Here is an 11,630-nt window from a genome sequence, read left to right on the forward strand (position 1 = left end):
GTTGACATCTTTGTGGCCCTATTTTGCCTCTGGATATTGATGATAATGAGCGGGAAAAACTGCTATGGGGCATCCCGAGGCAGAATTGCTTTTCCAGCCAGCCCTGGTCCGTCTCCCAGATTGAAATATTAAAAAACAAGCCCCAAACCAAACAACACTTTGAAATACTTTTCTAATTAAAAAAATAATTGCTCTTCGGGTCTTATTATTTCTTTGTTATGTTACAGAAAAAAGATGGAGGCATTGGCCACAATTCGCAGCAAACCTAATGTAACCTGCGAGGGGAACTGAAGCAGAAAGCAAAGCTAGACAAAGCAGCATCTGACTTGTCACTGGGGGGCAGAAAACTGCCACTGCCGGCCTCTGGCTTTACTGGTGCTCCAATCCAGCTCCCTGGGCAACATGGAACTACTACAAATAGCTGGGAAAGTGCAAGTTCTTTCCAGGTCCACGGGGTGAATAAAAACTGTTAACCTTTGGCTTGATTGTCGTCCTTTGGGGGGAAAAAAAGTAATGTCAGACTGGCAATTAAATGGTCGTGCTGTTAGACCCAGCACAACTGGAAGTGGATTGTCTCGGAGGTGAGAGTGACTCTGGCCAGCAAAGCCAAGGGGAAGCTTGTTCAACTTCATGTCTATGTGGGATTCCTTGGAGAGATGATAAAGGAAGTCACAAGACGAAGAGGGAGTTGTAAAGGTCCCTTTACATATATGCAATAGCTCCAGCAGAGCTTCTCTTCACTGCCACATCCGCTTGTTAAAAAGCAACTAACATTATTTTGAAAACAACTTGAGAAAAATGTGCCTTGAGCATCTCTGCGGTTCTTGTGTCTGATGTGTTAACCAAGGAGACTGGTAATGTAACAGCAAGAAGCGAATATGGTGAAGGCAGCTATGGAAATTCAGATGGAGAACCCAAGAGAGGCAGAGACTCACAGTGCCGGGGCGACATGCTCCCCATCAGAGGAACAGGCAGAAAAACCCTCCATGCTCTGTTTTAAGAAGCGAAAGAAGTCCCGTAAGAAGGGGCTGACTGTGAGCGATGCATGTGAAGGAGCCTCGGAGGAGAAAAGCCAATGTGTCAGCACTGACCTAGGAGAGGTGAAAGTTTCTAACCAGTCACGATCCTCCAGAGGAGCCTGGACAGCCATCAAAAACCTCGCAAGGCCTCGGAGAAGGCAGAAATCCTCCTCCCGGAAAAAGGTGCCCTCTGATTCCCAAGTGCAGCTGGAGGTGGATGCTGAGGAGGGCTGTGAGCAAGGCATCCCAAAGAAACGTGTTTGCTCTGGGGTGAAGATGCCCTGTGTTCGGTTCTCCAGGGGCAAGAAGAAACCCAGCCCCTCTGAAGCAGTGGAGGAGTCAGAGGGCAGTGTTCAAGAAAACGAAGCAATGGGCATTGTGAATAAAGCTAGTGAAGAACTGAAGGATGTGTCCCCAGTGGACAAGTCTGAATCCTTAAGCCCAGTCTCTGTGGAGGAGGACCAAGATATGGCAAAGGAAAACACCAGCTCTGTTGATAAGAGTGAGCCCTTGACAGAGCCCACACCTGATGCAGAGGAACATACAGAGTGCACCATCGAGTTGGAGATAACTGATTCAGAGACAGTTAATGAAACATCCCAGGAAAAACTGCAGGAGGAGAGCCCACCCGAAACCACAGTCCCTGTGGAAGGTGGCGAGGCTGCTCCTGAAGTGCCCATTTCCAAGGATCAACCTGACAGCGCCCCAGAAACCACTGAGCTGCAGGAAATCCCTAATATCTGCGAAGAGCTGCCTGAAGGGAATGAGTCAGAAAAGAGCATAAATCTTCCTGAGGAATGCAAAGCTGAAGAGACCATAATGGATTTCAGTCAGTCAACATCTAAAGATGATGCAGTGAGCGTGGAGGACAGTTCCAGCCATGACGTGCCGTTAGGAGCAAACATAGGCACTGCTGTTGGCATTGTCATCACTGTCACCGAAGCTGAGGACTCTGACAACACCGACTCTGACCAGGCCTATGAGCCATCCCCTGTTTTGCACCGAAATAAGCAAAAAGGGAATAAAAAATCAAGCAGCAGCTTTGATTCGGGTAAAAAAGAGGGTCCTGAGGCTGGTGGTGATGCCCAAGCAGAGGAAAAAGCTCAAGTCAACCATGAGCACAGAACTGGGGAGCAGTACGAATTGCTCCTCATAGAAACAGCCTCTTCCCTCGTGAAGGCGGCCATTCAGTCGTCCATAGAGCAGCTGGTCAATGAAATGGCCCTGGAACAGAATAAACACAACAGTTTTCTGTGATGGCAGTGATGCCCCCAAAATAAAGGGTACAGGGAGTGATTTAAAGCGTGGGGTGTGTATGGAGAGCTCGAAGGGCTCCTGGGGCCGAAGTGTAGTTAATCCTGCATGCCCATTCAGTTGTGTGTCTATGTGAAATGGATCCTGGGACATGGGGCAAACCCTGCTATGTACAGTGTGTTCCCTGGGGCTGGGGCTTCAAACAGGCTATTGACCGCAGCTGCGGAAAAAGGAAGGCATTGCAGTGACTGTATTATCATTTATTGGCATCTTTGTGTCAAGGCCACATTTCTGCCATCATCCATGCCAGGTTTCCCCACTGGTCATGCTATAAATCTGTATGTACCATGCATTTAGTGAGAGGTCCCAAGAGGTGACGAGCACCCGACCCACTGCTAGGCTGTATTCAGGGCATGTCAGACATGGCTGGAGGTTTGCCCTGGGGTTCAACGGAGACGAGGGAAAGTGAAATGACTGCAAAGTTAACATGAAGACGTAAATGCCAGACAGGCTCAGGCCAATGTTTAGTATTGCAGACAGGTATTTGCTGCGTACAGATGCCAGAAACTGTGGTCACCCCTGCTGTCATGTTGCATGAAGCTGGATGGCTGCAGTGAGTGGTGGTTTTCATTTGGCCTCTTCCTCTGTTAAATGCCTGTGCTTTTCCACAGTTAAAGCACAGCATCAGCCGCTTGCCTTGCTGACCCCGGGCTGTGGTGCAAATGCCAAGGAAATGACAGCCGGACAGTTTGCGGGGGCCATTCTTGCACCATTAAGCTCAATGGGCAAAATTCCCAGTGGCATCAGCAGTGCGGGTTGGGCTGGAGCGTGCCTGCTGCAGGCAGCCCCTCTCCTTCCCTTGCCTTCCTCCATTCCAGTCATGATGTTGTGGTGAAGCTGTCCTCAGATGTAGCATATTTTTCATATATGGCATGTGATATAAATAGCAGTGAGCTGCATGCGTGTTAGCAGTCAACTATTGCCTCCGTGCTGACATAGTTTGGGGAACTGCTGGCTCTAGAATTGCTTTGATTTGGTCTGAGCGCTGCTGGCATCCCTGGGTGCTGGCGGCAGCCTGTCCCGCACTGCTCCAGCCCCCCCCCCCTCGCTGCAAAGCCTGCCTGATTTCAGCCAAGCCCGGGCATCCCTTGGGAAATGTGCATTATGCCTGGCTCGCTGCTGCGGGGCTCTGGCTGGCTCCGGCGTGCCACGTAGCCTGCGCTGAAACATGCAGGGAAATGCTGGAGCAATCTTACCGAAGTCCTCAGGGAAAAAATCTAGACGCGAGGGCCTGGGGACGAGGCTGTAAATGTCTGGACAGGCCAATCACCATCAAAACCCACCAACTGCCATGTTCCGAGGGGGTTTGCACCAGCATGGCGTGTGTACATGAGCATCACCTCTAACTACCAGCTCTCCAAGAGAAAGGGGCCTTTAATAATGTGGAATTGCATCTGCGCAGCTGGGATTTACGTACAGCTGTGGGCAAGCCAGCCTGTTCTTCTGAGAAAATTCTCCTGCTTATTTCTCAGCTGATACAGAAATAGCAGCCTTGCTTGGCAATTGCTCACTGACCATAGGCAGTGCGCTGAGAACTCCCTTCCCAGCGTAGGATTTGGATTCCTGTTAAAATACAAGGGCTGTAAACTTTCGTAGTACCTGGTGCGCAACCATGTTTTAAACTTTGATAAAGCCTCTCCGTTGTCACAAGAGGATTGTGAGCAGCGAGTGCCACAGCTTGTTTCTGTGCAAGTTAAACCTCAGAGAAAGCAGTGTTAAAAAAAAAAAAAGTGTCTTCTTTTTTTTGTGGATTTATTTAATAAGTTACCAGATATCAATAATTTAGTCTGTACAATTTTAATGGCTTTGTACTTCATACTGGTCTTCCCCAGTATTTTGCCATACTTTTGAAAGGGACTTTTTAAAGACTTTTGTATGTACCTGCTGCAGTCCCTTGAGAAGAGCCATACTGATTTTGGAGGTTGTTATGGGATTATGCTGGGCACTGCAGCAGGCCAATGCTGAGCAAAGGGCTGCAGCAGCTCTGTGAAGCCCCACTGGTGCTGGCTGTGGAGGAAGATGTCTGCGCTCTGGTAAAGAAACACAAAATGACCCCGTGGGGCAGGCTGTCATCTTCTGTTGGCCCGATAAGCAGATTCGGGAGGATTTCATGTATTTTGGTACTGCCTTTTGGGAAAACACGTCTTCAAAAGAGGAGGAGAATGGCAGAAATGCTGTGTTCCAGCCCAGTCCCTGTGACTGTTTCTCCACATCCAGAGTTGTGTTTGCATCCTTTCTATAGCTGGTTTTTCCCTGTTATAGCTGTACATATAACTGATGATTATTTCATTAAAGTTGACTGTACCTGTTGTTTTCTTGCCTTGTGTTTTGCGTGAGCAGCTATGGAGAGATTTTATACACGAAAGGATAAACTCACAGTGGTGCTCTGTTGTACCCAGCTTTTTCAAGCAGCCCTATGGGGAGCAGAGAGAAGTCTTAAAGTTGGTAGCAGACCTGAACTTTTTGGAGTCTTCCTCCTCCTGCACTCTTTTCGTAAGATTTCCTTTCAGTTCCTGGCCAGTCATTTCCAGCAGAGTCCTGGCTGCCCAGGGAACTGCTGTAAGGTGTTTGTGAAGGATCACAAGTCTTCAGTGGCTAAGAAAAGCCATCCTGCTGCCTGACAGTTTAATTCCCTATCGGGTGCCTCATACTGCCAGGGGAAAGCGTTTGAGGCTCTGCAGACTGACCAGGGTCAAACCCCGCTGTGCATGGAGCGGTGCAGCTCCTGCTGATGCCATCGGGGTGGTGTGGTTTCCCCTGTGAGCTGCTGGTCCATGCTTTCTGCTCACAGAGCTCTGGGTTGCCATTTCCAGGTGCACAGTTTGGTGCTGATGTGGTCTGCAGTAGGGTCAGCACCTCTGGAGGGGCAGCAGCAAGTTCAGTGCTTTGGCACTGCCTGTTACAGCTCAAATGGGCCCAGACCCTGATACTATTTTTGCATAACATCTTTTGTGTAATTTCTCGAGGCACTTTATAACAAACCGAAAATATGGGGGAAAGAAAAAAGTTACACATTTTAACAGTATTAATGCTATTTATTCTTTCAGGTTTACAGAACAAAATACAGACTTGTAACAGCCTCTAATGACTTACTTAAGACAACCTACTCCTTCATTATGGATAGAGAGCTGAACATTAATAACACATTCATTCTGTCAGAGAAGGAATAATGAAGTTACTATTGCAAAGGAGTACCAGGCCAGGCAACCTGTGAGGACGTGACTGCCTGGTTGTGCCAGAGCATGAAAGGGTGGTCTGCCTTTAGGACCACATTTCTCACTGATAGCTGAAATAAACCTTGCTTGCTGATAGCCCATTCAGATCGCTTTGGGCCATCTGGCTTCTTACCCACGGTTAGTTACTTGCTGCCCCTCTGAATTAAGGAAGTGGTTGATTTGCAGCAGTATCTTCATGAATTACTTGGCTCTCCTGCTCACCCCATGGCCTATGCTGTTGCTGCTTTTTTCCCAGATGTTTCCAGCACTCTCCTTAGTGAGGACAATTTGGCTCTATATTCGACACAACCCCTATCCCTGCTTTGCCGTGTCATTCTGAATATTTTAATTTCCCACAGTTTCTTTACATTAGCGGCAAAGAAAAGAGTGTTTCATGTAACTACTCATGGTCAGAAAGGCTTCTGGGGGATAAAAAGTTTTTCTGTTACATCAGCCCAACAGAAAACAAGTGTATCCAATGAAAAGTTCCTTGTGGAAATCACTGGTAGGCAATGATGGCACAAATAAATATTGCCTTTTATTTCCTGCTTGTCCTGACTTCAGCTGTAACAGTTTTTTTCTCCTTCTTAGTAGTGTTACAGCTGAACCCAGGGCACGGCCCTGGGACACCAGAAGAGATCAGGAATGCATGAGCTGCTTAGGGCTGGATCTCCAGCTGCTGAAGTTCACTGCAGCTCCATACGCTTGAAAGGACTAAATCTACAGCAGCCAGGAATCTTGTGTTTGAATTTAAGATGCAGCCCCTGCATAAATGATGGACGTTTTCATATGTGTCTTTATGTATAGAAGTGAAAATCCAGGAGCTGTTTTCATTTGGGTTTTTTTTTCACAAATGCATGTAAGAACTCATGAAATAAACAGGAATCCTGGCCTGTACTTAGGATGGATGGAGGCCAGACCCTGCAGATGGACCCATGTGTTGGCGGCAGTGAAGCCCTAATATCACCTGTCTTACAGATACAGGTTTTTAACATGAGCAACACAAAGCAATTAAATGCTCCAAGAGAACCCATCGATTTAAATAATTTGCTTTAGTACTATTTTACTTCTGCAATTAACATTTTTTAGGAGGCACAACTTCCACATTTCTTCCTTTTGCAGAGAATTGTGAAGAATGCACTTCTGTGCTTAACGGTGGAATTTTTCCAGAGGGGTGAAAGTCCTTTTAGGTAGAATGTGGGTTTCAGCTAAAATACCCAAACCCCAGCATTTTAAAATAAGCTTTGTTCCATAAAAACTGTCAAACATGCTGGATACAGAAGTAAGGGAGACATTAGAAAAACACATTTTGCAATTCAGATTGCTAAGATGAAAGTGTCATCTGCAGCTATGACTGGCAGTCACCCCAACAGTCCTTACATTAGACCTAGCAGAGATAATCCTTTCAAACCTCTTTAATCTGGAAGAGGAAAGACACACCACTGGCAGCGTGGGTGCTCTAGGGGGGTCCCTTCTGCAGGTACCAGTGGCCTTTCGGGTGGGTGGTGTCTTTCCAGCACCAAGTCCCTGATGGTGAACAAACACGTCAAGCATTGCTTTGCTGTTGTCCCAGAGAGCAAATTCTGGAGAGGGATGTCATCTCTGGGATCTAACTCATCCGTGTCACATTCGCTCTCGCTGTTTGCCATTTTAATGAAGACACGAGGCTGAGGTGCCGATGCGTCAAGGCTCAGTGCCGTGACAGCTCCGTGTGATGTGACTGGTGAGATGGCAGCTGGGTGGGAAGCGCAAGTACTCCGACTCCTACGGTGCTTCTGAGCATCCCCACTGGGGAGGAGGAGCGATACATCCCCAGCTCCTGCCAGCAGCCTCAGCCGCTCGCTCTCTGCCTGCCAAGAGCTCCCCAGACTGCCGCTGCACAAAGGCGTCGGGCGCTGTCGGTGCAGCGCGGGCGGACGCTGCGCGGCGCTTCCTCGCAGCCCAGACAGCCCGCAACCGGATTTGCATTTGCTTTGCTCGCTGGAGCAAGGCAGGGAAGGCCAAAGCGCTGCAAGCCTCTCATCCCAAACCTCCCCCAAGTTCGTAAAGCAGCTGCGAGCCCCCGGGCACGATGCAGCGGGCTGGGGACCGGCTGGCTCGCCAACGCGGGGCCCGGCAGGCGTGCGCAACAGGCACAACAGGAATGCACACCTGCACCCTGCTCATTAACGCGATGAGTAAGCGGCTCACAACCGCACCGCCAGCATAAACAGAGGGGATGCTTGGCCCCTAATGACAGGCTTTGGCGCCTGCTCTGCCGGGTCCGGCGTCGCTGCGGGGTGGCGGAGGCGACCGCTGCCGGAGCGGTCCCTCCGGGCTGGCTGCGGGGAACGGGGGTGACGCTGAGCACCAGCCTCCACCCCGGCACGGCAGCGCTTTTGGCCGGAGCTCGGCGGGGCTGCACGCCCGGCACTGGCCTCACAGAGGCCTGGCTCGATGGCTGACACTGCGTTTCTGCCTACCATGGTGTTTTTTCCCCTGCACCACCCCTGGTTTCCCTTCCCTGGTGCTTAGAGCTGGCTTTACATCCTGAAACCAGTGGGTTGCTGGTCTAGTGCCAGGAGGTACAGAGGGCTCTCTACACGATGTTTTCTTATGCTGTTTGTCTCAAGAGCAGCGGGGTTGTAACAGTCTTTAAGTTTTACCCGGCTGCTGCTGGAAGCATTTAGCAGCATTGCCCTACACAGCCCAGGAGGGTAAAGCCACGCACGGGCTGCGGTACTGCCCGAAGTCCTGCAAACCTTCCCAGAGGCATCTCGGCTCAGGTGAAAAACAGCCAAATTAAGCAGACAAAGCTTTGAGCTTTGCTGTGCCTTTGTTCTGAGGGTGCAGCGTCCAGTTTAGAATAGTGAAAACACTTCCACTCCTAGACTGCTTTTGAAGTTGTCATTAATTTTTGTTAATGAAACATGCAAATCTGGTAGATGCTGTGATTGCCTCTCAAGGAATTAAGTCCTGACACAGCTCCAGTTGCAAGTATCTAACTGGCATGTAATTTAGGGCAGATCCATCCTCATTACCTTTTTCCTCCCAGTCTCTTACGGCTTAGAAAATATCTACCCTGTGCTGGACTGCTGGGAAACCCACTCAGTTGCCATCCTTGTTAGCATACCATGTCAAGAAGGGGTAAGAAAAGGCTGGGCTTTATTAAAGAGTGAAGCTGAAGATGATTACAGAGATATGACACGACCTGCTGCTGGCAGATTACCGTGGGAGGGCTTTGACAAGCCAAAAAGCCTCCTGCCTTGGCACTGATAGCTCACGATAGTCCCATTCAATGATTCTGAATTGCAGATGCTGAGATCACTTCTCACTGCACTTCTGAAGGCTTTGCTTGCATGGGATTTATACCTTCTGCCTCCAAAATAGTAGAAAACTATTCAGTATCAACATTATACTCTAGTAGTTCATGGTTTTATTTTTAATGGCAATGATCACTGCTTCAGGTTTACATCCTGACAACAAATTTCTGTTCCCATTTTAACCTTCTCAATGTGCCCAAATGTCCCAAACCCCTCTGGTGAGGGGCACTGCACTCACATGTCAGACCTTCCACACCCCCTGTGTGCTGCTGCCACCCAATTTGCAGTGATTTGTCAGACGACATGTGAGTGAAGAGCCTGTGCAAATGGCTGGTGTAGCCAGACAGCTGAAGATGCATGTTGTAACCACAGTCTGTGCAGAAAGTGAAATCACTGAATCATCACAGAATCACAGAATAGTTTGGGTTGAAAGAGACCTTAAAGATCACCTAATTCCAATCCCCTGCCACAGGCAGGGGCACCTTCCATTAGACCATGTTGCTCAATGACCCGTCCAACCTGGTCTTGAACACTGCCAGGGATGGGGCAGCCACAGCTTCTCTGGGCAACCTGTGCCAGCGCTTCACCACCCTCACAGTGGAGAATTTCTTCCTGACACTTAGTCTAAATCTACCTTCTTGCAGTCTAAAGGCTTGTCATTGTCCTATCCCTACAGGCCCTTGTAAAAAATACATTAAAAATATAATAAAAAAAAAAAAAAAAGAAGCAGAAGAGCTGAAGGGTTGTTTTTTTTTTTGTCCTGTGTGGAGATGGGGTGAGCATGGCCTGGCCATCAGTGTCACTTCCTGGGCAGTCAGCAGGCAAGTGCCAGCATCCCTTTGACACCCAAAAGTTCAAGGTGGACGAGGTAAAATCTGAACATTTGCAGGTGAATGTTGAGGAGATGGGTTATGTTTTAAGGATGACTTCTGTAAATAACAGGCACCAAAGTCTCGCTCCTCTGGCACTGATAATGCAGGAGTTCAGCCTAACGCCTTCATTGCACAAGTGCTACCAAATGGCTTTTCATTACGCAGGTGAAAAAAACACCACCTGCTTTTCTCAGCACCGCAGGTTATGAAGTGCAAGTTTCTCAGTAAACTAACTAGACCCCACGCTGCAGGGGAGGATAAATACCCTTTATTTCACACCCTTTAATGCACCCTAAGCAGCCCAGGAAACATGGCCCCTCTTAGACCTAGCCTGGCATTTCAGTGGTTAACTTGTGCTGTCCAAGGAGTCTCATGCTATGGTCTTTGGCAGGGGTCTGAGCCCCAGTCTTCTCATGTTTTAGAATCAATGGAATGGTTTGGGTTGGAAAGGACCTTCGGATCATCTAGTTCCAACCCCTAAAATATTATTCATAAAACCTGAGCTGCAGAGCCCACAGACAAGGCACTTCCATGCCAGTGGTTTGTCACATCTGCACCGCTGATGCTGGGACTCCTGCACAGCACAGGACAAAGCTCTGAGGATCCCCTGGAGCTGTTAGACTTCCTGACTTCCACATATCAGCACCCTGGGACTTGCTTTGCCTAAGCCCATGTGCACCTGTCAAACAATCTCAGGCACATGGAAGGAATCACCAGTATCACTATTCTGCACATTGTGACAAATTATTTTACATTTTCATAAAGAAAAAACCCCAAACCTCACAAGAAATGAGCATTTGCCAAGCCCAGCTGTGCCAAGTCAGGCAGACTTTCCAGCATGTGCTGCCGTAAGGGTTAAGCACTCAGTAATTCAAGTGTCTTCCACATAGAGTAATAAAACATCTCATGACGCATCCAGGAGCAGCTGCTTAGAAAACATAACCATCTTCTAAAGTTATCTTCTATTTATAAGACTTACAGAGAATGATGTTTTCAAGTTAACGTAACTTGGAGCTGACGACTTCCGTCTCTCAGGCTTTTTCTACTGCTTAAATTATAACTTTTACGCTTGCAGTAGAAAACTGCTGAAAATGCATTTCTTGTGTTGTAAATGATGCAAAAAACGCCTTTTGCAGATGTTTGATGTCACATATTCAGGAGCGCAAAGCTCAACCAAAGTAAACCCTAAAAAGGGGTGTGACAATTAAAAACATACAGCTTGCAGTTGTAACTTTTCAGAGACAGACTGAACACATACAGGAACATAGCTCTGATTTCAGCCTTAAGGATGTATTTGCAGTCAGTACAGTGGAGTCACTCTGACAAGACATACATACATATTGCTGATAGACATTTCGATCTTCTACCCAAGCTCACAGTTTTTATTAAAGCTCCCTTTTAATAACCAACAAGTGAACAAAACAATCCTTGCCACAAACCTGAAGGTGACCAGCATGTCCCAGAGATGCCCTGGGCCCTGCTGTCTGCTGTCCCCCTGCCATCCTCAGTGCTGAGCTCTATTACCAGTACCCAGTTATCTTTGCAGAGATGTCAAGGGCTGTTTGACTTTCAGTATCAACTAGTTCAAGCAAGTTAGGCATCTAAAGTTCCAAGACACTCATCTACTGACTGAATAGTCTGGAAACTCACTTTTAGCTCTTGTTTACAGCTATACCCAACCCAGCAGATGCTCCTTTCTGTTCTTAAAATAAGTGTGGGAACCCAAGGGAAGCAGCAGCACCCAGAGAAGCCAGTCCACTCGGCAAAGTGTTGCACACAAATAGGGAATGATAATAAAGGAACATTTTTTATGGTTTGGTTGCTTTGTGGTTTTTTTACCATCATGAAGAAATAGAGATCAGTGGAAGCCAGAGGACTTTTGCCCCAGTTATAAGCAGTCTGGGTGCA

The 11,630-nt window shown here is 48.0% G+C and overlaps 1 protein-coding gene across 1 annotated transcript; it reads left to right on the top strand.

The window, feature by feature from the left end:
• The first annotated feature begins 207 nt into the window (after positions 1-207).
• AKAP5 (A-kinase anchoring protein 5) lies at positions 208-4,643 on the top strand. The gene has a single exon (XM_061376130.1). The coding sequence runs from the start codon at positions 879-881 to the stop codon at positions 2,274-2,276; it is 1,398 nt and encodes a 465-aa protein (XP_061232114.1). The 5' UTR covers positions 208-878; the 3' UTR covers positions 2,277-4,643.
• The last annotated feature ends 6,987 nt before the right edge of the window (positions 4,644-11,630 follow it).

Source organism: Neopsephotus bourkii, unplaced genomic scaffold (assembly GCF_033783945.1).
Source record: "Neopsephotus bourkii isolate Nb327-2 ecotype Australia unplaced genomic scaffold, CSIRO-AGI_Nbou_v1 NB_1707, whole genome shotgun sequence".
Taxonomy (NCBI): Eukaryota; Metazoa; Chordata; class Aves; order Psittaciformes; family Psittacidae; genus Neopsephotus; species Neopsephotus bourkii.

Excerpts from the sequence above, each read along its gene's own strand:
- AKAP5 (XM_061376130.1), top strand. The coding sequence starts at position 879 with ATGGTGAAGGCAGCTATGGAAATTCAGATGGAGAACCCAAGAGAGGCA.